This window comes from Gavia stellata, chromosome 7 (assembly GCF_030936135.1).
Source record: "Gavia stellata isolate bGavSte3 chromosome 7, bGavSte3.hap2, whole genome shotgun sequence".
NCBI lineage: Eukaryota > Metazoa > Chordata > Aves > Gaviiformes > Gaviidae > Gavia > Gavia stellata.
The window spans coordinates 3,293,351-3,320,102 of NC_082600.1; the positions used below are offsets into that span (position 1 = coordinate 3,293,351).

At 47.9% G+C, this 26,752-nt stretch overlaps 2 protein-coding genes across 5 annotated transcripts in view; one reads left to right on the forward strand and one right to left on the reverse strand.

Moving 5' to 3' along the window:
* The first annotated feature begins 328 nt into the window (after window positions 1–328).
* On the forward strand, window positions 329–15,597 carry KLHDC2 (kelch domain containing 2). Of its 2 annotated transcripts, none has more exons than XM_059819661.1 (14): window positions 329–341; window positions 2,076–2,243; window positions 3,096–3,175; window positions 4,154–4,271; window positions 5,614–5,729; window positions 8,192–8,273; window positions 8,362–8,445; window positions 10,558–10,638; window positions 10,716–10,774; window positions 11,121–11,230; window positions 11,696–11,768; window positions 12,934–13,021; window positions 14,183–14,235; window positions 14,526–15,597. In XM_059819661.1, exons 2-14 carry the CDS (start codon window positions 2,088–2,090, stop codon window positions 14,647–14,649), a joined length of 1,224 nt encoding a protein of 407 aa, XP_059675644.1. In that variant the 5' UTR covers window positions 329–341; window positions 2,076–2,087; the 3' UTR covers window positions 14,650–15,597. The 2 variants fall into 2 exon arrangements, with proteins under 2 accessions (XP_059675644.1, XP_059675643.1); XM_059819660.1 differs by lacking the exon at window positions 329–341 and adding an exon at window positions 371–401.
* A 518-nt stretch (window positions 15,598–16,115) lies between these two features.
* Window positions 16,116–26,752, reverse strand: part of NEMF (nuclear export mediator factor) — a 31,064-nt gene continuing 20,427 nt past the window's right edge. Inside the window, exons 16-33 of one of the 3 annotated variants that reach the window (XM_059819379.1) lie at window positions 26,061–26,149; window positions 25,309–25,412; window positions 24,819–24,881; window positions 23,937–24,049; window positions 23,246–23,303; window positions 22,807–22,865; window positions 22,209–22,329; window positions 21,795–22,065; window positions 20,881–20,923; window positions 20,746–20,795; window positions 20,222–20,369; window positions 19,805–19,882; window positions 19,532–19,726; window positions 18,870–18,902; window positions 17,864–17,964; window positions 17,723–17,766; window positions 17,547–17,626; window positions 16,116–16,422 (exon numbers count right to left, since the gene is read on the reverse strand). In XM_059819379.1, coding sequence (XP_059675362.1) covers window positions 16,345–16,422; window positions 17,547–17,626; window positions 17,723–17,766; window positions 17,864–17,964; window positions 18,870–18,902; window positions 19,532–19,726; window positions 19,805–19,882; window positions 20,222–20,369; window positions 20,746–20,795; window positions 20,881–20,923; window positions 21,795–22,065; window positions 22,209–22,329; window positions 22,807–22,865; window positions 23,246–23,303; window positions 23,937–24,049; window positions 24,819–24,881; window positions 25,309–25,412; window positions 26,061–26,149 — 1,728 coding nt within the window. In that variant the 3' untranslated portion in view covers window positions 16,116–16,344. Of the gene's footprint in view, window positions 16,423–17,546; window positions 17,627–17,722; window positions 17,767–17,863; window positions 17,974–18,869; window positions 18,903–19,531; window positions 19,727–19,804; window positions 19,883–20,221; window positions 20,370–20,745; window positions 20,796–20,880; window positions 20,924–21,794; window positions 22,066–22,208; window positions 22,330–22,806; window positions 22,866–23,245; window positions 23,304–23,936; window positions 24,050–24,818; window positions 24,882–25,308; window positions 25,413–26,060; window positions 26,150–26,752 lie in introns of all 3 variants that reach the window. The other 2 variants (XM_059819378.1, XM_059819380.1) reach the window with 2 other exon arrangements.

A 26,752-nucleotide genomic window follows, 5' to 3' on the forward strand; every position in this document is an offset into this window, starting at 1 on the left:
CTCTGCTGGTCCCAGTTTTCTTCGGGGGGGCGGGAGGTTCAGGCAACAGCCCGCAGCACCGCCATTTTCCACCCAGACGGGCACTCCCCGTCCCCCAGACCCGCCTCGCTCCCAGACGGCGCCGTCCCTGCAGGTGATGTGTGGTGGATGGGCTCCGCAGGCACCGCGCCGGCCTCCCGGCCTGGGGTTACTCCCGGAAGGAACCGGGCCGGGGAGCCCCGCTCCCGCTCCCGCCCCGGCTCCTGCCGCCTCCCCGGGCCGCGGCGGCGCTGGACGGCGCCTGCGCGGCGCTGCCGGAAGCGGCCGCCCGCGGCGGATGTTGACGCTCGCGGCCCGCTGAGGTGAGGGAGAGCGGAGGGGGCGGCCGCGCCGGTCGGCCCGCAGCCCCCCCCGTCGCCGCGGTAGGGCCCGGACCCCGGGGATCGAAGGGGAAAGCGGCTCGGCAGGGTGCTGGGGGGCTCTGGAGCGCGGGTCAGGGGGCCGAGGCGGCGCGGGGGGACTGAGCCGTGGGGGGACACCGGAGGGAGGAGCGGGCGGGGAGGGGGCTGCGCGCTGTGGGGCACGGGGAGGGGGGGCCCGAACAGAGAGCGGGCAGGGCCGGGGGGTTGTTAACGGGTCTGGTGCCTGCGGTGATGGCGCATTGCTCTGCACAGCGCTGCTGCTGCTGCTCAGCTTGGGTCCTGTGTTCGGGTATGTCCCGACAGGCGAAATTTATCGGGCTCAGCACGGGAGGAGGCCACGTCTGGCCGGTCGGGGTGTCGTGAGGGATGCGGACAGCCAGGGCAGAGCCCCGGGGGACTGGCAATCGCAGTGACTTGTGAGAAGTGTTTCAGTACGGGACTGGAAAATGACTGAAGGGGGACAGTTGTCCAGTGTGCCTTCGGTTGTTAAAAAAATTAAAATAAAAATGCTTATCACCGGGGAGAGGTCAGTAAAAATCTGGTTAACTTGAAGCAGACAGATTTCATTGAGGTGTGAGTAAGGCTTTCTAATTTAAAGCATAATTAAAGCTCAAAAATAAACTACCGAGGGTGCTGTAGTGTTTCCATCATTGGAGCGATTCAAATTAAATGACAATCTGTCAGGAGTGGTGTAGGTGTCAAGGATTTTGTGTGAGTGCAGCGTTTGATAGTCTCATCAAGATCCTTTTGCACAAAACCACTGCTTGGACTGTCCAACTTCCCTGACCTTTTGATCTGTGTCTGAAAATCTTTGTGTGGTGACAGTTTCAGCTTAGAGCTGTAGGAAAGCTAAAAGCAGAAGGGGACTTGGGAGTGGCTCCTATGTGGAAGGTGACTTTGGCTTTTCAGGGGTCCCGCTGCTCCGTTGCGGGCTGAGGCAGAGCGTGTAGGCAGCTTCCAGGATGACCTGGCAGAGCTGACTTCAGCATCTCCTCCTGGCTTGATTCCTCCCACCATTGGGGCTTTGAATTACCAGTGCCCCAGTGACAGCGTGGCCCTGGGGCTCCTCGCGTACCCAAGCCCTGGCATGGAGGCTGCTCTTACCTCTAAGCTGCACAGCGCTCAGGAGCCGTAGGCTGGGTGCGCGTAGCTGTTGTCTTTCCAGGACGCACGGGGTTTTGGCCTTCTGCATGCCAGCATGATTTAGGGCAAGGGGCTTTGTTTTGTGAGGGGGTTTTTTAGCGTAGGTAATGTGTCCTGCATTTGACAGCTGTGGGAAGGTTTGTGTGTGGGAGGCTTGGCTAAGGCAGCCCAAAGGGACTTTGTCTGAAAAGCTGCAGGAGTTTTCACTTTTGTGAAAACCATACTGTAGGCAAAGCTTGCAAATTTATTCTGTTGTGGGTTGGTTTTTTGGTCATCAATTAATGTATTTATAGATAACTGTGATTTAAAAAAAAATAGAGACCTCAGCTTAAATTGGCAACCGAAATGCTTAGAAATTACACACAACTGAGGAATGCCCATCTGAAACTTTCTTGGCTGATGGGATAACTTCTTCCACTGAAACATCATTGTGAAAGAAACACCAGTGTGTAGTTTCTCTTTTTTTTACCTCTGGTGGTTTCCCCTGATGGTTTTCAAAGCTCCATACTATGTGTTATTCTGTGCACGTAGCACTGTATCGAAATGGCCGATGATAACGAAGACCTGCAGGCAGATGAAGAGCTCCCAGCTCCAGCTGAGGACAGCTTTGAGCAGCTGGAGAACGACAGCCCTGCCGAGCGCAGCGGGCACGTGGCAGTCACTGATGGACGGTGCATGTATGTCTGGGGAGGCTATAAGGTACGCTATTCTCCTTGTTAAGTAAGCCTTCTGCCACCTGGGGTGCTGGTAATGATGTCCCATTAGTTTGGGAGTGACTCAGTAAAACTATCCCTCCCTTGGAAAAGAAAAGCTCCAGTTATCAAATTAGAATATGACATTTAAGAGTTTTGAAATACTGAAATAAATCATGAGCGTTAAATGCAGATCTTGGCAAACAGGTAACTTCTGTGGGACGCAGGGTGGTGTTTGCCTTTGTCACCTCACGTGTCTGTTGGAAGAGAAGGCAATACTGTCTGATTTGACATGCACACCGTGCGAAATGGTGCTTTTATTTACGGCATTATCAGCACAACTATATATTGCATGTTAATGATCAGGGGTTGGTTGTTTATCACACTGGGGTGTGCGTGTACTGCCAGCAGAACCAAGTAATTTTACAATTTTGACAGGAATGAAGATGAATTGTCAATGACCTCGGTAAATAAATTGGTAGCTCAAGACAAAGCTCTGATGTATTGTTCTGGTGGTGTCACGCAGGGGGTGGGGAAACTAAAAAGGAAATTTTGGCTTATTTATGCACTCTAGATATCCTGCTCGGGCTGTGAAAAGGAGGTTTAACTTCCATTTACCCCAGCCTCTGGCTCTGCTGGGAGCTTGTCTGGTCCCCAACAGAAGCTAAAATAGGCTAATACCTGCTCTCCGAGGGCTGCTGCGCAGGTGAGAGGTGCAGGAGCACCACAGGCACTGCTCCTGCTGTCTTCTGTTCTGCAGTTAGATCTCTGAGGGGGTGTAAACATTCGCAGGAGTCTGTAACTCAATATGTCAAGCATCCTTCTAATGTTGCTTTTTCTTTTCTGACCTGTTCTGCAGAATGCTCAAGTTAGGGGATTTTATGACTTCTATCTGCCTAGAGATGAAATATGGATCTACAACATGGAAACGGGGAGATGGTACAGTAAATAATTAACTTAATTGTTGTTTTGGGGGAAAAAAAAGATAAATTTATAAATTGGTATAGAAAGCATGCTGAGGGTCTGTGAATAGAAAGAGAATTCCCTGATTTCTTTGTTCCCACCTATCAAACTGTTGCATAAACATGTAAAATATTTCCAGGTTTTTTTTTTTCTGTGAAAACAACAAATATGTTTTCACAGGATGAAGCAGGAAAGGCAGCTCAGACAGGCAGCTTGTACAGGAGTATGTGATCAACAGCGTGAAGTGTTTTGGGATGCCTGGTATAGGATATAGCACCTGAAGACTGTATTTGTACCACTTTTGATTACAGTGGTACATTGGTGAGGGAACCCGTAGTGAGTTTTTTATTTGTTGGCCTTTTAAGAAGTTGTTTTTAAATGTTGATGCAGCCAAAGAAACTACCGTGTCACCTTAGATCTTTGGGAGCCTGGAAGTTGTGTCAAACCTGCGTGCCTGAGAAGGGAATCCAGTGCTCTGGTTCTCGGCGCTTTGCAGAAAGTGCAATTTCAGCAGTGCTTCCAGTCCTCAGTGTGGCTAGGGAGAGCCTTGGACATGGGCTGGAAGCTCATCTTTGTGGTTGTGATGTTTACAAACATTAACAATCCAGGAGCAAAATAGAAACCTCCAGTTTAGACAGGTGCATCCTCTTTGCCTGAGGATCTCTCTGGGGATTTTGACTGTGAAGGGCATACCAAACTCCTGAACTGGGCAGACGGGATTCCTCCCCCGCAAAACATGTATTAATTAAATTGCCTTTTCCCCACCCCCCTCCATCACACCAGGTTAGTGTTGTAAATTGTTAAACCTGCAAGGGTGTGAAGAACTCATAACTGAATGGTCCACAATGGCCTATCGTCATTAAAAACATACTAGTAGTGTTATAAAATTCCACTCCAGATAAAATCATTATTGCTCATTTTTATCAGATAAAATATTTTACACTGTGCTTCTAGGAAGAAGAGTAAAACAGAGGGAGATGTTCCACCTTCCATGTCTGGAAGCTGTGCCGTGTGTGTAGACAGAGTGGTGTACCTCTTTGGAGGACACCACGCACGTGGCAATACAAACAAGGTTAGTAATTTAAAGGTAAACCCCTCCTCATAAATAAGTTTCTCCTCATTAGCTTTTGTTCCCTTTTTTTTAATAAACTAGAGGTGGCCTTTGCAGTTAATTAAAATCCATCCAAAGCAAGAAATGTATAATCTTAACAAATCAAGGAGGCATTTTCTTCTGAATGACTGGACAGGTTGGATCTCGTTTCAGAGCTTAAATGTTAATAACAGGGGATGCTGAACGTGTGTGCAGTCATTGTCCCCTCCATGGCTTCTGCAGCATAGTATTTTCATCTACTGGCTGTATCTCTGGTTCTTGGAAGCAGATAATCAGCTTTCTCGTCCTGTCAGTGGCTTCCCCAGATGTGAACTAGTTGAAGCCATGGGTTTTTTGTGCTTGCATGAGAAGTTTTGACTAACAAAATACGATGCTTACCGCTTGGATTTTTCTTCCGTGCAGGTGATGAGCTAGCTGACTTTTACCAGTTCACTGTATTAATTTCTCTGCAACAGGTCAGCCTTCAGCTCTGCATCGTTTCACACGATGATTGTACTTTGGTAGCTTTACACCGCTGAAGAAACACCATGACCTATTACTTGTTTTGGTTGCAGTTGTTCTTGAGCAACTCACCCTATAAATTGTATTGCATTGGTGCCTTTGAGTTTGCTTCTTTTGAAAGACGGGAATTTCCAGACTTCGCTGAAATAATATCAGGAGGTGATTTGTAGCTGCTCTGTAGATGTTTGAAATGTTGCTCTTCTCTGGAGTATCTGATAACACTTTCTGACATTCTGGAAGTGTGGTTTAAATTAAACAGTTTTGGCCTCGCTCTTCAGTATAAACTGAAAGTAGCTTGATGCAATGCTTGCAAACAGTCTGAAAGAAACTATGCTTATAAAGTGTGACTTGCTTCCTTCCTGCTGTGGTATTCTTACATTTCAGTTAGTTTATATATGTGTATCAGCTGTTTCTCTCCATGTAACATGATGTAACACGCAGAGAAGGGATGATACCGTAAAACTCACTTTTTTTAACCAGATTTTTTTTTTTTTTATTGTAAGACAGCTGCTACTTTGTACACAGCTGCATTGCATCCCATTTCAGCTTTTGGATGGTAAAACTCAATGTCCATAGTCCTGTTTCTTTTTTAAAAAAGTGTTTGGGGCTTGAGTCTGCAACAAGATAAGGATCTTTGGATCCATATTTTGTTCCAAACATTGTCAGTGCTCTGTGCAGCTAGGAAAAGAACTTTTAAAGTATTTCTATACCAATACATGCTAATTAAAAGTTAATATTTTAACATCAGTCAGACGTAAGCTTTAAGCTAACTGGGTAAAAAAAATCTTTTTATTTTCTGCAGTTCTACATGTTAAATTCCAGATCCACGGACAAAGTGCTGCAGTGGGTCAGAGTAGAGTGTCAGGGGATACCCCCTTCATCAAAGGACAAACTTGGCGTTTGGGTTTACAAAAACAAGTAAGGCTCCAGCAACGAAGTCAGCACAGCTATACTTGCGCATGTGTTTGCTTTTAATCACTCTTAGTCTTGTCATTGTTGTGTCTTTTTGTTTGAACAAGCGCTGCAGAAGGACGTCTTGCCTGCAGCACATAACGTGCTTCAGGAAGATGCTGCATTTCTTTCCCAGCCAGCCTTTTAAAACAGCTCTGTCCTTTAACGGTTGATAAGCGAAAAACCTCACTCCCAATTTGGGTGTATGTAAGCTGCAAAGTATCTGTGTGAGTCACAGTCCAAAACGTATGCTCATTACAGGCAAATCTTCCACGGTGTGTTCTCAGTACATCACTTTAAAGACACTGTATTGTGGTTACTTGTATCAGCGTCATTCCTCTTGGCAGTTGCATCGGGAATTATTCTTCACAGAAGCCTGTTCTAGGATTCCTCCTATCATGCAACATGCAGTCTTTTGGTCAAGTCTTGTGGGACAGCTTGCATTTCTGTGGTAGTTGAAGAGCAGGAAGCTGTTTTAATCTTAAAATTGTGTGCGGCTTTTTCAGCGATGCACATGCTTAATTCGATGTGTTTTGTGCCGGTTGCACAAAACCAGGAACGTGTTAGGTGAACTGCTGTTGATGTTATCTGATTTAATGTGTTGGGATAGTGTCCCAGAGGTGCCAGAAGGCCTTTTGGCACTGCAAACCTTGGAAAAGATGAGGAAGACAAGGAGAATGTCTTGAAGCCAGAAGAGCTGATGTGCAAAACGTTGTTGTTGCTTTGCACCCTCCTCCCCCACTCAGTTAGTGTAGTACTAGTCCCCTAAGCAGGGAGCTGCGTGATGAGATTGTTCCAGCCTTCGGGTGCTGGAGGACAGACAGCAGAAAGCCCTTCATGTAGGTAGGTAGTCACCTGCTTCCACAGGCTTGGTGTATCCCAGCTGCTCGGGAGGTTGGGGTGGAAGGGAATTGTCTTGGGGAGGGCAGGGACTTTTGGCTCTCCTCTTGGAGTGTCTGCCCAGGCCTGATTTCTCAGAGGGTTCCTGGCTTCCAGAGAACAGAACTCCAAAATGCAGTGGCACAGGTGACAGCTCACATGGCCAGAATTGTCCCCTTGCAGGAGAAGCTGGAAGGGCTGATCCCCGCAGAGCAAGGCCCTCTCCGTGGGCTGTGAGCCAGACACCCGGCGTGGGCAGCACTGCGGGGGTACGTGATGCCAGGGGCTGAGGAGCTCTGATGCGAATATGAGGTGACAGCCAGGGGCCTCTGGTTCCTCTGTGGTCACAACTGGCAAGAGTTACGGTTCTTACTGTCTTGTCAGGGTAGGGGTTTAAGTTGTTATCTACAAAACCTTACCTGGACAGCACAGCCATCTTCTGCCTGTTAGCACAACCAGTCTTGACTGTATCGTCTCTGGCCCTACTGAGGCAGAGGAGATCAGAGATGCTGTATGTCCTTGTGTTTGAGCCATGTATGGTGATTTTGGTGTATAACACTACAGATGGCTGTGCTGCTTTGTCCAGTACCTGGAGAGAAGGCTCCCTGTTACGGGATTTGCTGTGGGATTTGCTGCAGAAACTCAGGAAAGATAAGAAATTGCCCGTGGAGCTAGTTTTCAGATTCTTGACTGTTACGGTGCTTTATGTTCAGTTTAGTTGTAAATCTGTGCAAGACCGGAGCTGTGGCTGTTTAGGTGGTGTAGATTGTTTTCTGTTACTTCATAATTCACTAAGAATTTCTGGCAAACCCATGCTGTTAGTTTCTAATAAGTGCTAAAACCCAAACATAAAACATAAAGGTAAATTATATTTTTAAAAACCAAAAATAACAGTAAAAACAGATGAGTGACTGCTCGTAGTAACTGTTCTTCAGGCTTTGAAACAAAATGCAGCAAGTACAAAGGAAAATGTCTTCCTCCCCCCAAACTAAAAACTTCCCAGGCAGCTTCATTGGTAGAGGGTCTCCTGCGTGTAGCGTCCCTTGGTCTCCTCCTGCCCTGCCTAGCACACAGCTCCACAGTGACCGTGGCCCAGTTGTAATGCTTTCCCTTTGCTTCTTAGAGGAGTGTTTGTGAACATTTCTGGCTCAGGGAAAACGGGCAGAGGGCTTGGAAAGGGTGGAGGCAGGAAACCGCAGGAATAAACACCTGTAGCCGCTGTATGAGAGCTCCGATAGCAAAAGCTGAAGTGCAGTGACCAGGCAGCAGGCCTGGCAGCATCACACATTTGGAACCGGAGTAAATCTTGGAAGCCTGAGGCCTGGGAAACAGCTACAGAGGGATTTCATGTGGGTGGTAGGGTCGATTAGGCAAGAAGCAGGGCCTGACACCTGGAAAACTTGCATTGTAGCCATATTGGAAGTAATGAAGCCAAAGGAGCTTCCCTGGCTTTCCTGTCGTCTGTTTGAGCACAGCCTTTACAGAACTTTAAGTTGTAGCAACAGATGTACTAGTATTTCTAATAGATCTTGATGCACATTTTGTTTCAGGCTAATATTTTTTGGAGGCTATGGTTATTTTCCTGAAGGGAAACAACGGGGAACTTTTGAATTCGATGAAACCTCTTTTTGGGTAAGTAAACCTGGAAGTAATTTCTATTTAAACTTTAATATTTGATTAGTGCTTATTAAAAATTGTTGCTTATTTAATATTTTTAAAGAATTCAGGTCTTCCTAGAGGGTGGAATGACCACGTGCATGTTCTGGACACTGAAACTTTTACTTGGAGCCAGCCTATAACTACGGTAATTATTAGTCTTATGTCAGTTATTTTAAGTTACGGCTCTTAAGAAGTATGGGCGCTGTGTGCCGTATCTCTTGTAGCATCCTATGAAAATAAGCATGATTCTGCTAGGCCTGGGTTCACTGCTTTAATTTGTGTCAAGTTAGAAGAGGGCGCTGATAAAACGGCCTCCCTGCGTAGCTGTGCGGGGTTAGTAGTGGGTGGTCCCAGCAGCAGTGGCTTTGGGCCGCAGATGTTCCGAGTGCCTGGCCGGGTGCTCGGTTAACTTGCTGTGTGAAGCTGTCTTAACCTGTTGTATCTCATGGGGGGGGTCCTATCTCTAGTCTGTATCTCCCTGGCGTTATTTTAGAAGATGTGGTTAACTGTTTGCAAGTAAGAAGCACGAAAATTCACCCAAAATACATGTTTCTACTTTCCTGCTCCACCTGCAGCCTTGTTTACATGTCACCAGTCTTTAACTGCCAGGTGTTCAGTTGTCAGGTGCTCTGGCGTCCTGCCTTTTTCGGGATATAAACCAGTCCCTAAATGCCAGGAGTTAGGAAAGATGGAAGAGCTCTCTGAAGTACCGAGTGCTAGCTAGCAGGAGGACGTGAGAAATGCCCTGCAGGGCCACGAGACTGGGACTCCACAGGTGGACCGTGTGGAGCTGATCTTGTTTTCTCTGTGGGATGAATCCCAGGCTGATGATTGAGTGCTGCTCACTCCGGCTGTAGCTGGCGGGAAGCACCCCGTCTGCAGCACTGCTGGTTTCTGCTGTTCTGGCTTCCCTCCTGGGACACGCAGTCTTTCAGATCCAACCAGGGGAGGAAACCTGGCCAGGAGCTAAAGCTTAGGACTGTGTGATCAGGGCACTCTCCCTTTCTCACGCTTCCTGAGCGAGCTGTCGTAATTCCCTGTATCTTGCTCTCTTGCCAGTGAAGTGGGACTGTTAATTTCTCTCCTATATACAGACTCCATGAGGTGTCATGAGCTTGTGTTTGCAGTCTTACCTACAACATGCTTGTAGGGGAAGGACTGTTAAGAGAGGTGTTTGAAACACTGTTGGTAGAACTAGCTTTGGAAACATTCCCCCAAAGTAAAAAATTACCTGCTGCCTATTCAGTAGCATTCTCTAGGCCATTTAAACTGAATTTAAACCATTCATTTACCTAGGTCCTCTCTCCTCTCCAAAAATGAGAAACTTGCCTTTTATTTTCATCTGTCTTTCTCTCTCCATCTTTTTTCCCGTTGACTTGCTTTCTTTCATGCTTCAGTGGCATTGTGCTCATGGGGAGCTCAGGAAAACAAAATGTATGGTTTCCTGTCATCCTCACTGTTACGTGATGGTTTGGTACATTTCACTTGGGCGCTGGATTGTGGTCAAAACAAAACAAAACGCTCCGTAATTGCAAATAAACATCATTTGAAACATCCCAGAAGTATTCAGGAACAGGCAAATGGAATGGTATTGCCACAGAATGGGAGGAAATGAAATTTGAGATCAGTAGCTCCTTATTCAGATTGCCAAAGCATTGCTTTGACTTACTACATAGAGATCCAAATATTTCCGAGATAACTCAAGAAAAATACCATTTAACAGTTCATTATGTCATTGTCTCATTTTCAGTCTGCGGTGTTCTGTGACTGTCTGAACCCCCTTATAAAAGCAAAATTTATATCTTGACACTTACAGAGGAAAAAAAGCCAACCAATTTTTAATGAGTTTTCTGATCTTCCATCCATCAAAAAAAGCAAGTTTCTGCACACAGAATGACTTGCTGGATGTTTTTTCACTCTCTGTTCCTTGTTGGCGTTAAATCTGACTTTAGTTCAGCCTTTCATCTCCTCGGGTGACTGATTTGTGGAACTGTGAGACCTTGCTTGCCTTGAGTGCGATGTGCAGGTGAGCTCTCCTGGGCGGCCTGAGAGGAGCCCGGCCCCTGCCCCACCGCCGTTGCCCCACGCCTCCCAGGGTGCCTGGTGTGGCCGTAGCCGTGCTGCTTCGTGTGTGTGATGGGCATCTTCAGCCCAGCTCCTCTTCGCTTGATCTGCTGCAGGTTTCTGGTGAAATGGCGTTTTCTTTGTTAATGTATCGAATAAACTTACCTTCTTCTTTCACGTTTTCTTTTCCCAGGGTAAAACTCCATCACCACGAGCAGCTCACGCCTGTGCTACAGTTGGGAACAGAGGCTACGTGTTTGGTGGCAGATACAGAGTAAGCCCCAGCCCAGTTTAATGATGTGTTACCAAAACCTAAACGGAGAGTTCCAACTGTGGTCTGCTTTGTTGTAGGAGTCCAGAATGAACGATCTTTACTATCTGAATCTGGATACGTGGGAGTGGAATGAAATGTAGGTACTAAAGCTTGAGTTCCTTTGTTTGTAAACCAATAGGAAGATGCCATTTTTAGTCACTTCTAATCATTCTAGTGAAATTTGGTAAACTCCAGCAAGTAAGTAAACTCAAGTAGAACTGATCCTCCTGATCAGTTGCTGACTCTTGCTGTCAGGCTTTTTGAAGTATTGATATGAGTAAAATTCTTCTACTGTGTCGAAAGAAATTAAACTTGCTGTTGGGTCATGAGCTGTGTGCATTATGAAGCTGCGTCCTTCAAATATCTGAAAAATAATCAAAAAAGAGCAGCAGTATTTTATTGTAGTGCACGTGTAATTTATGGTGTATTTTATTGAAATACAGAATCACGCAAGGCATTTGCCCAGTTGGCCGATCGTGGCATTCTTTAACGCCAATTTCCTCAGATCACCTCTTTCTCTTTGGAGGATTCACCACTGACAAGCAGCCATTAAGTAAGTCATTCCAAAAGGATTTTGTGTTGTCTTTGTGTTCTGAAACAGTTGTGCACAGGACCTTGAATTACTGCCTAGTCACCTTAAGTTCTTTCTAAATTCCTTCCATGCACTTATGATGCGACTCCTTATGGTCAACAGCTAATTTCACAGAGTAGGAGTCACTCAGTGTGTTGAGACACTATTATTTACAGAAATTAATCTGCTCTAAAAATGTATCTAATGCAAATTGCAATTAGTAAGAGCTTTACACTTCTCCATCTTTCCCGTCTGACTTCGCTCCCATAAACCATTATTAAACGCCGGTTTTCAAATAGACTGCCCAAAGTTTCATAGAGTTTCTCCTAAAAAAACTTGTTTAAGAACAAAAATGGACCGTGTTACACCAGAGTACATGTGTATTGCAGCAAACATGAAAGAACTAACAAGAGTACTATTTGTATTTGGGGTTTTGCTTGTTTTCAGGTGATGCCTGGATTTATTGTATCAGCAAGAATGAGTGGATACAGTTTGAGCATAACTATTCTGAAAAACCAAGGTATGGTAGACACTTTCCTGGAATTAAAGAGTGAGGAAGCTTTTCATGTTGGCTGTCGGAGAAAGGACACGCGTTCCTCTTTACAGCACTCCTTTTTCTTAACAGTACAATACTAATGCCAGCTCCTACCCCAAAAACGCAGGTGTATTGAATGTACGCACAAAATCCAAGATGAATACCACTGTACGACCGGTGCTGGAGGTAGCACATAGTTCAGTGTTTGTGAAACAGCAGGAAAGACAGGGATTTAGGGTTTGCTCTCCTGGCTGCAGAGGTGTCTGAGCTGTGAGTGCCAGCACAAGAGTGCCAGCGCAAGAGCTAACTGGAACCTGCGTGTTCTTGCTCTGCCAGCAAACTGGACACAGGCAGGTGTCACTGTTTTGAGCAGCCTTGCTGGTGGCTAATCCTGTGCACACCCAGGATATTTTTGTCTTCCTGCTGAGTAAATTAGAGATGATGACCTGCAATTTAAAAGCATCAAAACTACTGTGATGCACGTATATGGCATTGAAAACATTCGTGTCACGTCAGTTACTGTGATCCATCTTGTTTGGGGAAGTGTTCCAATCCGAGGTTAAATGAGTCAAAGCAGCGATGCTTCCTGGCCTGCCCCCTTTGGCCTTGCTCATGCTGCTGCTGGGGATGAGGAGGGGTCTGTTATCCTGGGGCAGTAACAAGGCTGAGCTGCTGCCCCCCACCCGCTTTTCCCCACTTTGGAGCAGCGGGACGGGGCCGTGGTGTTGCTGAAGGCACGTGTGAGGTCAGTTGTTTCCCCAGGTCCTGGAGAACAATACAAAATCTGACTCTGTTTGTTCAGTCTTTTGACTCAAGCGGGACCTGAAAATAAAGTTTGTGCAAGCAGATCATTACAGCCGTCTGCCAGAAGCAACAGGGCTGTGGGTTTCACACATGCCTGCACTTGCAGGCAGCGTGCTGCTGAGTCCCGCAGCTCTGCAGCCCTGCGCTAACCAGGACACCTTACACAGCTGGCAGTTTGCTGACCAGTTTTCTTTCTCGGAACATAAACTCCCATTGAATTAGTCATGTCTGCAGCGTACTGGTGGAAGGGCAAACTTGCATGTGTTAACTGTAAATACAAATCCCAAAGGTGCCGTATTGGGTGGGGTGTTTTTTGGTTTAATGCTGTGCTGACTTCTGTTTCTAGGCTGTGGCATACCGCTTGTGCAAGCGAAGAGGGAGAGGTGATCGTCTTTGGGGGCTGTGCCAACAACTTACTTGCCCATTCGAAAGCTGTAAGTTTATTTTGAGCTTTCCCTTCCTGTGCAGCCCGGCCCTTCCTGCAGGAGCCGTGCTGTCTTACACTCTAGCGAGTGTGAAATGCTTGTAGTTGGCAGCACGATCTCGTGAGGACTGACTAAGGTGCATAAACAAAGCTTGAAGGGGAAATGTTTTGCTCCTTTTCTGGAAACCAGGTCATTATTATTTAAACAAACTATGACTCGCTTTCCCTCACACATGTGTTTCACTTGGAGGCTGTTCTTGCCTCCCAACTGCTTCTTTAGCTTTGCCCTGTGCTTCTCATGGGGGTGTTTTCAGGGAGCCCCTCCAAAAGCAATTGCTTCGCTGTGATGCTTGCAGGGAGGCCTGGTGAGAACAGGCTGATCGGAGAGGGGCTCTTCAGCCAGGACAGGGCTGTCCTAAGGTCTGTAAAAACAGGAGTTGGCTGGAAAGGGAGACCGGGAACAAACGCCTTCTGGGGCAAGAACCAGTGGGCGTCAGCTGGAACGGGCGAGTGGCAAACAAGCGTGGTGCAACAGTTCTTTATGCGCCAGCAGCTCAGCTCTGGCAGATAATATGTTTATGTGCACTCAAGGAGCAGGCATAAGCATCTAAAAAAAAGGAAAAACATTTGACTGCTGAGCCTGATACAGTCCCCGTGTCTAAAGTCCCTCAGCACCAATCCCTGAAGACTTGGAAGCTCTGCCCACAGGTGGTGTTCCTGTTCTCTCCCCCTGAGCACGGGTGGGCTAGCAGGGCCCTCCCATATACCAGCTGTAGCTTCCAGCCCTCCCGGGCTCCACCCAGCCCGGTCCTGCTCTGCCAGCAACAGGAGGTGCTGCACAGGGAGAGCACATGAGCCTGGCGGCTCGGTGCACCCGTTCCCCTCCAGCTGTTTGTATGAAGTGGCATTAGATCTGGTTTGTGGTTGAGCTGTAGTTCCCCGAGTGCCCATACCTTCCCGTGGTGTAGGATTTGGTGAGCAATTCTGCATTCAGCTTGTCTGCTCCCTTTGTGATTTACGTGAAGTCTGGTCTACTCCCCAGAGCCATGCTGCTTGCCTTCCATTCCAGGGTCTGTTTGTGTGAGCCTTGGCTGGTTTGGCTCCTGCTGTAATAATGTGAATCCACATAACCAAACTGCTTCTCTCTCTGTCTCTCCCTCCCCACCCCCAGGCTCACAGTAATGAAATACTTGTGTTTTCTCTACAACCAAGATCTCTTGTCAGGTAAGAAAGCCAGACTTCAACATTAAATTGTTGTGGCTCCATCTAAGTAAGTCAGGTAGCGCAGGGTTACCGCCAGACCTGTTTCTTACGTTCCTAAAATACTTGAAAACTTCCCCTAAAGAATGCTGAAAGAACAGCAGTCAATTATGAGAGGATAGAGCAAGATTGGTTTCAGAAGCACGCATTGGGCACTGACGATGGGAACAGCCCTCACTCAATAGCTGTAAAGAATGAGCTCCCCTTGCAGCCCTTGTTCATGCTAACACCAGCCACGTTTCCCTCTCCCCAAGGCTGTGCCTCGAAGCGGTCATTTGCTTCAAGGAGATGCTGGCCAGTTCCTGGAATTGCCTCCCCAAGCACTTGCTGCACAGCGTCAATCAGCGGTTTGGAAGCAACAACACCTCGGGCTCCTGAGCCCTCTGCAGCCATCGCTGACCAAGCTGTGCGTGGATGAGCAGCTCTAAGAAGATGTAATAATCCTACCCAGTGTGGCAAACATGAAACTTGTATAGGTTAAATATCCGTATCGTTGTAGGTAGTAGCTTCTTTGCCTTTACGTTGCATGTGAATGGCCTAGAGAGAACCTATTTTTGTGTAAAGATGTTTGCAATAAATGTATTTAATGCAAGTGGAGATGTAGCCTGTGCTTAAGCTAAAACTAGTTCTGGGTTTGTCCACCTTGAAGTACGTGTGAGGGCCAGCCCCAAGCGAGGAGATGGGGTGTGCGTGTGTGGAAAGACTTGTTACGGAGTCCCTAGTCGAGGACGTGAGGACTTTAGTGGTTGTGTGGGAAATACTGAGGCACACACCATGACTACTGAAGAGGAGTGTTGCTTTAGTCTAGGCTGAAGATTGCTGTGACAGGTGAGCAGTCCTGTTTTAGTCTACAGCATTAGGAAACCATCTGCTTAACATTTCGCCACAAATGCTTAAGGTCAGAGAAAGGGGATTTGGAAATTCTATGTTGTCAGAGTTGATAAACTGTCGTAAACCTTCAGATGTTAAAGCACCACTACTCTCTGCTTGTTTGTAGTTTGGTTTTTTGGAACTCTTTATGTTGTGGAACTTCAATTGTGAACCTTAGGTAGCAGATATTCTGCCCTGAGAAGTGTAAGTGAAAGTGCTTGAGCCTGTTAGCAGCCGTGTCAGTAACCTGTGGAGCTCACCTACAGCTGGAACAGCCTGCAGGACTTCAGCTTGGTGGAAGTACGCCAGTCAGTGCCCGCCGTCGCTGACTCAGCGCCATCGTCAGCAGCCCCAGCAGGTGACACTGGGGACAAGGAAGAGGCTGTGCTGCTGTGGGGAAGGGGTGAAACCATGTTTAAGCTGTCCTCAAAAAAAAAAAAAATTAAAAACCTTGACTTCTAGAACAAAGTAGTTCCTGTATTGTAATTCCTGCGCCGGTTTCTTTTGTAACCTTTAGCTATGGCTTGAGTAAGGGCTCGGGGTGGTGAGCGTCAGAGCCAAGCTGGGGTTTCACATCTCTCCCGGGGGTGTGCTCTGACCCTCAAGCCCCAACTCTTCCTCCCTGCATGTTCCTCACCTCCGCAGGGGTAGTAATTACACAGCACAGTTCGGCTGTGCTGGTGGGAGCAGGTGCTCTGGAAGGCTAGAGCTGGAGCTGCACCTTCCATCTTTTGGGAAAAATAAAATTCTGCCTTTTCTCCCATGAAGCATTTTGCACTGAAAATGCTCCTACTAGAAACTGCAGTCCCCTTCAGAGGAAAGCAGCAGGTATTGGGAAGAAAACAACATCACAGAGTTTTGCTGCAGGAAATTCAGGTACATCTTTGCCCAGCAGCGTGGGGAAGGAACACTCGGCTCCTGCATTCAAAGCACGAGAGAACGAACAGCGTGAGGTCACATCGCTGACCAAATGCCAGCAATTTACTTGCATATCTTTCTGCTATTTGTATCGAGTTGTTAGAGTCCATCTAAACCGCGACGCAGGAACTGGTCCTCGTCCGCCAGCTACCATGGAAGCTAAATTCAGTCACATTAATGGCAGTCCGAGTAGGTTGGTCAGTCTGTCTGTCTGCCCCATCCGCAGGTGCTGGATTCTGACTGTGCAGCAGCGGCAGTTTGGTGGCGAGAAACCCAAGTACGGAATCACTTCTTTTTCCTGTTCAGGAGGTGAGGTGCAGACACTTTCACTTTACCAGGAATATTTCTTGACAAATCGGTATCCTACAAAACATTAAAGACGAGAAATAGAACTCAGCACAAAAGCATTTACGAACATCTTCCTGCCCCCACTACTGCTTCCAAGCCTGCTGGCAGCTTTCCCCCAGAGAAAACAAGGCCGATGTCAGGCTCCTGCTCTCACGCCATGTTTTATTAATGAAAGACTTCATGGTTTTCTGTGCAGCTTCCACACATCCGCTCCACTCAGATGGGCTGGCTGGGCCAGCAATTCCCTGGGCACTACCTGTTCCCTTCAAGGTCATTAACCGTTAATTGTGTTTTTCTAGCAGAGTGCCACAAAAAGTCGACATTAAGTCTGCTGCTATCCAATGTTTCTGATCAGTGAACTATTGCAGGCCAGCAAGCAGCTGTCACAGAGCAGTCTGGGCTGCCTGATCAACAGCGATCACCGACGTGAAGTAAGAAATAAACACCTGAGGACTGAAAGTCAGAACAGGCAGTGCAGGAGGAGCGAGGGCACTGCGGTGCCAACGGAGCCACGGGAGAAGAGCACAGCAAGGAACGAGGCCTCTCCCGGGTGGCAGGTATGGGAGTGCACAGACTGATGGTGCCAATTTGAGAAAGAAATGGAGGAAATGGCAAGAAAGCAGAAAAAAACTGCATCGGGCGGGCTGAGACCTGCCTGAGCAAAGAAACAACACATTTACCCGGCCCGTGGTAAGCACCTTGCCAGGGCAGAGGGGCAGGGGAAAGCACGCCGTCAGCGGCACAGCAGGATCCTGCCGCCAACCCAAACCCAGCTGAACTCCCAGTGTAAGTACCTGCCTTCCCACACACTGCCAGGGGGAGTGGGAATGTCCCCTCCCAAAACCAGAGGACTTTTGGGAAGATGATGCTTTTGTCAGATATATTCCTTTAGGTCGAGAAAGACACACTACAGGAACCTGAGGCCCAATGATACTGGTGAGGCTCAATTTCTAATGATTCTTTCCAGCCTAAGCAGTACATCTTCCCCAGCAGTACTGACAAACACAACACTACAAAAAAAAAAAAAGCAATAGCACACGTGGTTTCAGGAAGTATTTACCCCCAGAATGGCACTAATGGACATTTTGCTGCTGCTGTTACACTTTTGTACAAGACAGCTATGTAGAAAAACTAGTCACCTTTACGCTGCGGAACAGGTCTTTTTCTCTTGCACTAGCTTCTTTGGATTGCATGAAATTATGCAAGGCAATCTTTGCAGCTGTAAAAACAAAGGGAAGATTTAAACAGCGTGTAAAAACGTGCTGGCTTCGAGAGGTAGAGCACTGAAAAGGATTCAGGTGCTTTAACACAGTACCTTTTCCCTTCTTTTGGGTGCCTGGAGTGAGCTTGACTTTATACCTTTCAAAAGAAAAGGTTTGTGTAAGTAGCGGGCAGGCTCCCCTCGGCCGGCACAGGCTGCCGCCAAACCCTTCCCACAGAAAGTGCTGCAACTTACTTATAGTTCGTCATCGCCGTGTAGGGAGCACAGACAGGAACAGCAAAGAGCAGAATATCCTCGGGGTGCGGCTGGCCCGTCAGGGAGTCCAGCAACGCCTCCTCGCCTTCCTGAGCGGGCAAAGTACCTTCACTGTGAAGCCAGACAGCGTCTCTCCAACCCCTACCTACTGGCTTCGCTGCAGGCAGAGGCTGGAGGGTCGCCCCTTCCAGCCGAACTGCAAGAGCAGCTGCAATCCCACAGGCACCGTGTGTCGGATCTCATGATGGGGTTACTGAAACCTACTAAATTTACCTTTATCACTCACTGTGCTGGCACTGAATTACCCAGCCACGATTCATTACTGACCATCTTTGATTACTAAAATGACATCATTTGAAACAGGATGGATTTAGTTTTGAACGACCCAAACAGGACCCCCAAATGTAGTTACAGCTTCACAGGGTCACCAGAAGTTACCCCCTCCAGACAACTGTTATCCTCCTTCATTGAAGAATTTAAAGAAATCGGCTTATTTCCAGCCTTGGGCAACACCCACAGCCTGTAATTACAGAACACTTTGAAGCAATTTTCTATGTAAATAAACTTCTAAACTAAAGAGCAACTTGCACTGCATCGTATTGCACCATCCTCCAGCCTCGAGTCACCGTTACTGGGGTGTGCAAAGACCTCCAGAGGCAAAGGCAAGGCACAAACCTCAATTTAGCCAGCCCCTAGTTTCTATGGGGAATGTACGTGAAAAGCAGGGTAGGAAGAAAAAAGAGGTTACGTTTTTTTAAAAATACAAGAAAGCTGGGTTCAAACAGTCACGGGCAAGAAGGGGACCTGAACAGCAGAGCCATGCCCTTCTGGAGGGCTCACGCCCGACCCAGCCCCAGCCCGCTGAAAGCCAGTGCCTCTGGTCCCGCTCACAGGGAGCTGCGTGCTGCAGCGGGGCCCGCTGGCTTCCAGCAGCAATAAAGCCTTCTCCTCAGCACTTATCGGAGCTTCAGAGACAAGCATTTACCTCAACTCCCGGCTGATCCTGGTCTTGCTCCTCCTGTACACACAAACAAAGGAGACATCAGAGCTAAAATGAGCACGACTGCTTTTTTCTCCCCCAACCCCTAGAGAAAATAAATTCTTTTATCAGCAGTACACAGAAAGTCGCATTCTCACTGCAGAGATAATTTAACTTATTTTAAAGCAAAGGTAAGAAGAGCACTTTTATGTGGGTGAGGGGAGGAGTATTTCTTTCAAAACTCTAATTTGCTTGGCACACGCCAAGCTGGGAGGAGAGAGATGGGCTGTGATTCAGAGATACCAACTCACAACAACAGATCTGGAGAGCGACCAGTTACATTTCAGCTGCACTGAGTGGGAGGTATTGACTTAGCTGGATCCTCAGCAGCCTGGCGAGGCTCGGTACTCCTCCGAGCCCTCGTCCTGGCTGTGCTGGGAACGCAGTGTGCACATAGATTGCTGCAGGGTTTTTTGCTGCTTCTTGGAAACCGATGGGCTCCCAGAGTCGTGGCGTTAGGCACAATGTTCTCTACAGTGCCGCAAAACCAGCAAGAGCTGCTCAGCCTCCCTGGCAGAACAGAGCTACACAGTGCCAGGAGAGCCACGGTAGAGGGTGAGAAGGGACAGACGCATGGACAGGAGAGGAGAGGCAAGCGTGCTGCTCACCTTCTCATCCTGCTGCTCCTCCAGGGCTGGGTCCTGCGACTCGTGCAGCAGGACTCCTGCTGGGAGCGTCTCCTTGCCCCCTCCAGCACCACGACGCACAGCCTTGGGTTTCTGCTGTTGCTTCTTTGCTGGCTCTTCTTTTGTCTTCCCCTTTTTTCCTTTTTTCCCTTTCTCCTCCTTGTTTGACCCTGCAGACTGTGGTTACACACAGAGGTGGTCAGAGCCAGCGACCCAAGCAACTGCTCCACAGGGGTGGGCAGAACTCTCACTCACCCCCAGCAGCTTCATGATGAGCTCCCGGTCCTCGTCGTCCTGGTCCTTGTACTTCTCCTTCATCTTCTTCATTTTACTCTGCAGAAGAAAACACACCAACAGCTTTAGAAACAATGACTTTTGCAGAGTTTTGCATCCACAAAGACCTAGATGCTGACCCCACATGCACTTTCCTTCCCAGTCTCCTGAGCCTCTTTCTGAGCAGTTCACCAGTAACCAAGAGACTGCGGTTTCAGCGAGGAAAGCACAGCGTGCTCAATGCTAACAGACCAGCGCCATCATCCTGAAACCACCAAGAGCACCACCAAGAGTCTAAAACTACCAGGCAGCCATGGACGTCTGACAGAAACGTGGTATTTCTGTCCGCACTCCACATGGCAACAGCTCAACCCATGGGTAAACCCGGTCCCTGCCTACCTTCTGGCCCCGCTTGATGGGCTGAGGTGCCGGCACACCCTTATTGGTGTTGGGAGCAGAGGGAGGCTGCGTCTCTGTCTCTCTCTGCTTCTCTTCAGGTGGCTCCAAGTCCTCAGAGTCGTTTTGCTGCTTCTTTTTCTTCATTTCTCTAAGGAAAACGATGACTTGACACACTGCCTCTTGTTGCGACAAGAGGGGCTGCTGCTCTCCTGCCAGTATTACCAGCCTGCTTCCCTGCCACGGGGCTATGGGGGAACCTGAGGCACGTACACCGGAAATAACCCCTCCTCAGCAAAACCTCTCGAGCCCATGAGTACACAAGAGACTGTTTGTTCACAACCAGCACTCCCAGAGGACAGGAGCAGCCGCCATCCCACAGGCAGGACCCACACTGGAAATGCAGGATGGACAATGGGCATGGACCAGCCCAGACTGGGAGGTGCAAGACATGCCCTGCGCCCAGGTCCTGGAGAGGGAATGGGGAGGAGGCATTCACCCCACTGCAAACACAAAGAGGCTCTCACCTCCTCTCCTTGGCAGACAGATGCCTTCGCCCCTGGGATTTGCTGTCACTCTAAGAAGTGAAACGCAGTTAGAGCACCCCATGTCCAGCAGCAGTTCCCACTGCTCTTTGCCAAACATCTGAGCTGGGACCTTACCAAGTTGGGTTCTTCCTCTTTGAGGATGATTTTCTGCAGGGATCTGCGGGGAGATCAAAACAGAGCTCATCAACAGACGTAGAGCAGCTCAACCATGCACACATCACCGCAGCCCAGACATCGGCTAAACTGATTGCACTACCTTCTGCTTTCTAGTTCTTGAAAATCCCAGCTTTGGTGAATGGAAAAGGGCAGCAATACCGGGATGCTGTTTACAAAACAAGCCTTCCGCTCTCTGCCAGCTTGTCTCATGCACACACACAAACAAGCAACAAACACAGCCTGGATACAGTACGCGCTAAAGGAACCCCCGATGTTCAGCTTCCCATGCACACAGCCCTGCTCAGCTGTGGTATTCCCTGCAGAGCTGCCCGTTTCCACCCACTCAATCCCGTCTCCTTGCACCCTCTAAGGAGCGCCATTTCCAGGGACAACAGGGAGATGAGCTCATTTCGCAGCCACATGCAAAGCAGTAACTCAGCACCAGCTTGGCAGAGCAGAAACACCTCATGACTCAGCTTCTCAGGTTTGAACAGCTCTGAAAAGAAAACAGAGGCAGCCATTTCCTGAGAGCAAAATCAGGGTGTGGTGGTCAAGGGATGCTTAGGCCAAAATAGCAGCGATGAAAGAGCCAGATGCCCCTGTGCGCATGTGTGTGTGTGCTTCAGGAGGGGGGTCCAAAGCAAGCAGCCCACAAAGAAGAGCCGTGCAGGGAAATGGCAGGGAATGGTACACAGTGTGGCAGTATTCCTGCAGTACAGACTCACTGCCCTGCACTCTGGCAGCCTGCAGAGTTGAGCATCGAAAGAAGCGATGGCAACTCATTACAGCTCTTGTCTTGGCAGCATTTTCATAGTATGGAAATCCTCAGAAGTGCCCACATTGCTAATAAGCGCAGCTGCTTCTTCACTTACCTTTGAGACTGAAGATGTGACAGGTCGATTGTTGTATCTGGGTAATTTACCTCTTCCTCCTTCACTTCGCTCTTTGACTCCGGGTGTTCCACTTCATCTTCAGATTCTCCATCATCCTCTTCGGAGTCACCCTCTGGTGCAGGAGGTGTGTTTACCCTGCCCTGGTCAAGGTCAGCAACACCCTCATCACGATTACTCTCAGACATGGCTTCCACATCCCCTGCTGCTTCCCAACACTCTGCTTTTTCCTCTTCGCTGCTGCTGTCTCCTCCTGGGGCACACAGGGGAGGAAAACACAGTTCACATTAGAAACGCCAAACTGACCCATAACACAGCACAGGGAACTAAAAGCCAAACCCCAAACAGTCCCGTCTGTCAGCAGTGCACACAGCACCCCAGTCACATCCACTGTACCTAACAGCTCCACTTCTTCAGACACCAGTTCACCGGCACTGCTGGAAACCGTTTCCAGATCCTCGTCCTGTACTTTGATCTTCCTTTCTTCTCGGTGTCTCCAAACACAGCTTTCATCCACCTAACAACAGAGGTGCCTTTACATTAGGCCAGTACCAGCTCCAGTGATGTTCGCTAGCCCATTCAGAGAACACTTGACTGAGCTTTATTCTTTCCCTTTGAATATTTTTTGCCATTCAAAAGGCAGCACATTTAAACCCAAGTCTGACAACCTAGAAAGTACAGCTAGCAAGGAGACACACACAGCTGCACAACCAGCAGACTCCCTAAACATGCATATACTTCAAACAGAGCTGGTACAAAAATCTAGCAGAGGTAGTAACGTTCACAGTGTCTGTTTTAAATGAAGACAGTGAAAACTGGGGAAAAATGGAAATGAAAGCAGAGTCATTTTCAGCAAGTAGCATTTTATGGGATTTGTCCCAGTGGGAAAAGAAGTAATTGTGAACGCACTGATACGGAAGAACCAGAAAATAAGCCTCCTACAGCTCAAACCAAATTACAAAAGCCAGCAGGAGCTGCACAGAGAAAGCAGTACCTTAAACAAGAAGCTAAAGCCCATCATCAGATATGAAGGTGGAAGAAAATTCTTCTTCCCTGAAAAACAAAGGCAGATTCTCACAACGAGGTTTAACAGCTATGTTACATGATATATTTTCAAAATTAATTTTTCTTAGAGGCTTTAGGCTACCAAAAAACTGCACTGGGGCTTGTTCTATCTCTTGGATGACAACAGAACAGGAGAAACTCAAAAGCAGTTTAGCTAACGATCTTCTGCCCAGGGCCTCAGCTAGAAACGCTGCTGCAGCTGCCTGATATGCAGCCTAAACACCTCAGAACAGATTTTCAGGAGAAGAGTGGGATCTGTCGGCTGCCACGGTGAGGGGGGCAGCTCAGGCAGCTGCCACTGCAGGACAGCACCGCATCTTCGGACAAAATGCCTAAAGTCAAATTCACACTGTTCCTTTGTGTCTCACCTCGGATCATGAAGCTTCCAGTAGTGAGGTATTCTCCTGTAGGTGCAGTTTTAGAAACCTAAAAAAATCATGATATGCTATAAAGAGTATCTGTCATAGAATGCTAGCGCTGTGTAATAACAGCACTAACAAAAGCAACATTCAAGCAAGCTGCATTTTTAACTTATGAGAACAGTTTGCAGAAGGACTCTGTTTCCGAGGGATTCTTCCTGTCCTTTGTAGGGTATTTTCTTAAGAGATGTTCCAATTCAATCACACACTAATGCCTCTACGTTTTAGAAGTCCTGAGTAAGTAAGTGGGTTATTCAGGAAATAAGAACACTAAAGGCACTGTGACCTTCAGTTTAATGTAATCTCTCCACTTGATTGGAAGCACAGCAAGACTGCAGTTAATACACAAGCTAGAAGCCCAACTGAAAAAAAATGAAAACTTCATTTTCACTAAAAGACCTTCCCCTCTGTTAGTAAGAAGCCAAGCCTGCAGCATTTCCTCGGTCATGTGCATGTTGTATCAGAGGTTACCCCTCCACCCCTGGCCCCTAAGTGTGGCAGAGCCAGGGAGAACCCACAAGGAACGGCATCAGAGAACAGAATTTTCACCCGCATCCATCAGTTCCCACACAGAGACACTTCGTCTGCAGTCGCACACCAGTTCTTTCAGATGTTCTGTCTGCAAAGCTCATGTCCTTACCTGGTTATGGGAGACCCACCAAGCACTGGTGACAATACGGGCATCCCAGGCAGCACTGTAACACAAGGCCATCGTGCCTGCCTCTGTCAGGGTTCGTGGAGGGATTGGTTCACCTACAAAGTAACACCCAACACATCAGTGAATGCAATCCATGCACAACAGCTGAAATTCTCCAACTTTCACACCTGCCCTAATCCAATGTGTGAGTTTTCCAGGGGCCCTGGGCAGAGACAACATGACCTGGCTAAGCTTGAAGGCAGTACAGACAGAGCAGAAGCGGCGTCAGCAGCTGCTCTTCACAGCTCCCCAGCAGAGGCTGAAGCCAGCTGTGCTCTGCTCCTTCCTCAGCTCAGCTCCACGAGGGAGCAATAACTGTGCTCCACACAACACAAGGCCACCTTCCACCACCTCCCAGGAACGGGGCACAGGCCGGGTTTGCACAGCTGATCTCCCACGAGATCCATCCCACTGCATTAACAGACCAGCACCCTCCGCCAGCACCCAAACTGCTTATACCACCAATCAAAGTCTCAGCAGGAGTCCAGTCCCTGCGGCCAGCAGCAAGCACTTGCACCACCGCTTCTGCCAGTGACTAACACTTGTCTCTGTGAGCACATCTCCATTGCTCCTTCCCACCCAGAGCTCAGCTGAGCAATTGCAAGCAGCCAGTCACGGCTGGGAAGAGGCAGCAGTCAGTGACAACCCGATCTTGGAAGCACTGATGCCTCTCACATCCTAAGGGAAACGTCTGCTGGAGCTGGGTACCACTGCAAGGGGGAAAGGCAGCTCACCAGGCTGGGCTCAGACATGCAATGCAGAGACTGCCAGTTCACAGGGCCCCCAGGCTTCTACGAGTTCCTGCGTCAGCCCCACACAAGGTACCTGACGGGTTCTTGATCACACAGCTTGTGGCTCCGTGGAGATCGGCATGCACGTATATGTCCCCTGGAAAAGAAGTGACTCAATCAGTCACACACACGGTAACTACACAGATCGCTTGAGCTAAGGTGAAGGTTTCATTAGCTGGAAACAGCTATTTTGGCTGCAAGGAGCAGAATGGGAAGAGGATACAGAAGCCTTTTAGTCCATCCCAGTTGCTCCAGGGAGACTCGGCTCCTTTGCTCCTGACGGGAGTCCGTCCAATCTGCTCTTATCCCACAGTGCTGGAAGGTCCAGCCTCCCACAGCAGACCCCCCAGCACTCCAGGGACAACACACACACCGTCTCTAGGACTCACCACCTCCAAAGTCCCCTTTTACCTAAGACCCAACTTAAGAACAAACCAGACAGACCTACCTGTGTCATTCTTTTACATTTACAAAACTGGAAAATAAGAGAGAAACTGATATACTCCACTTAATCAGACTCTCACCTGGTTTAAGATACCGCTTTACAATCAGCTCATTCTGCTGTTGATCTCTTCCAGCAATAATAAGGTAATTCTCGGAACTAATGAACCACAGGAACTTCTCAAACCTGCCAAATTACATCAATCCATTGTGTGAAAAACACCTGGAACTAACAGAACATTACAAAAGTATTTTTTTATACCAAACTCTAAGAATATCCATCTTAGCATCTACTCCTTACAAAAGACACTGCAAACAGATCACGTCCATCCACATGCCTGGGGCATAAAAGCAAGGCACGGTACAAATGTAGCATCACTGCCAATGATATTTTGAGATGAAACAAGTACCATCACCACAAAGTCCAGCTGCCTCCTATTTATTTTTATTTTAATAATTCAGTTATTAGACTATAAAAAGCTTTGGGGTTTTGTTTTGGATTTTTGTTTTGGGGTTTTTTTTAAATCTACTGTTACTATTTCACAGAGCTGCCAGAACGTAACAGTGCAGTTCCCTATTTTTACTAAGCCTATATTCCTAGCTGTGTTAAAAGCAAAAAACTGCAAGTCCACATCCACTGGAAGGAACTTCCCCAGGCAAAGGCACTAACAGGATCAGGCCAGCACCTTCAAAGAGCAATTTTAAGAAGGCACAATACAAAGGGTAGGGCTTAGAAATCATAATTAGCTCCACTTCTAAGCTAGTGAAAACTCAGCCATTCTAAATTTGCGCACATTCACAATACATTAGATAAGGAGAATGAAACTGTACTTGCCAATAGACCTTTCTCGCTTTCTGAATGGTGGTAACTGTCTGAACTTCCCTCAACGTCTGCTTCGTCTTCTTCTCAGCCGATTTAAATGCCTGTTTAGACAGAAAGCGTGACTGCAATCAGCCAGCACAGGAAATCACAAAACTGGTAACTGAACAGTAGGAAAGTTGATAGGAAATGTCTCTGAACTTTTTCAGAGTGCAGGCTCCACATACTGCTATTCACAGGCCTGCATTCCCCTCGTGCGCATATAAGAGAGCTGTCCTAAAATCTTCATAAATCTCTGCCCTGGATAGCTGTCCTCTGTGAAGATTATCAGCTCTTTGATCATAAGGATTCCCATTGATTTTCCACTCCTGCCCCTGTAAGTACTGGCCTGTCAATATCTCCACCTAGCACGTGCCTTACCTGTTCACAATGCTGCTGGTGGAAACCAGATGATACAGCACGGATCTGCAATCCTCTGTTCAGTCAGCTTAAAAACTCAAGAATGAAACAACCCAGGTTGGTTGGTTTTACCTTTCATGTCTGTGGAATAATTGCTGGAGGTAATTTAGGACTTAAATTTATATTAAAGGTACAGCATTGAAGAAGTCTTCAGGGTGGACTGTGGCGAATATGCAAGGAATCCATCCCACAGAAGTTCCCAGGGCAAGCTTAGATGTTGGCAACACCAGGGGAGCTTGGTGCGCTGA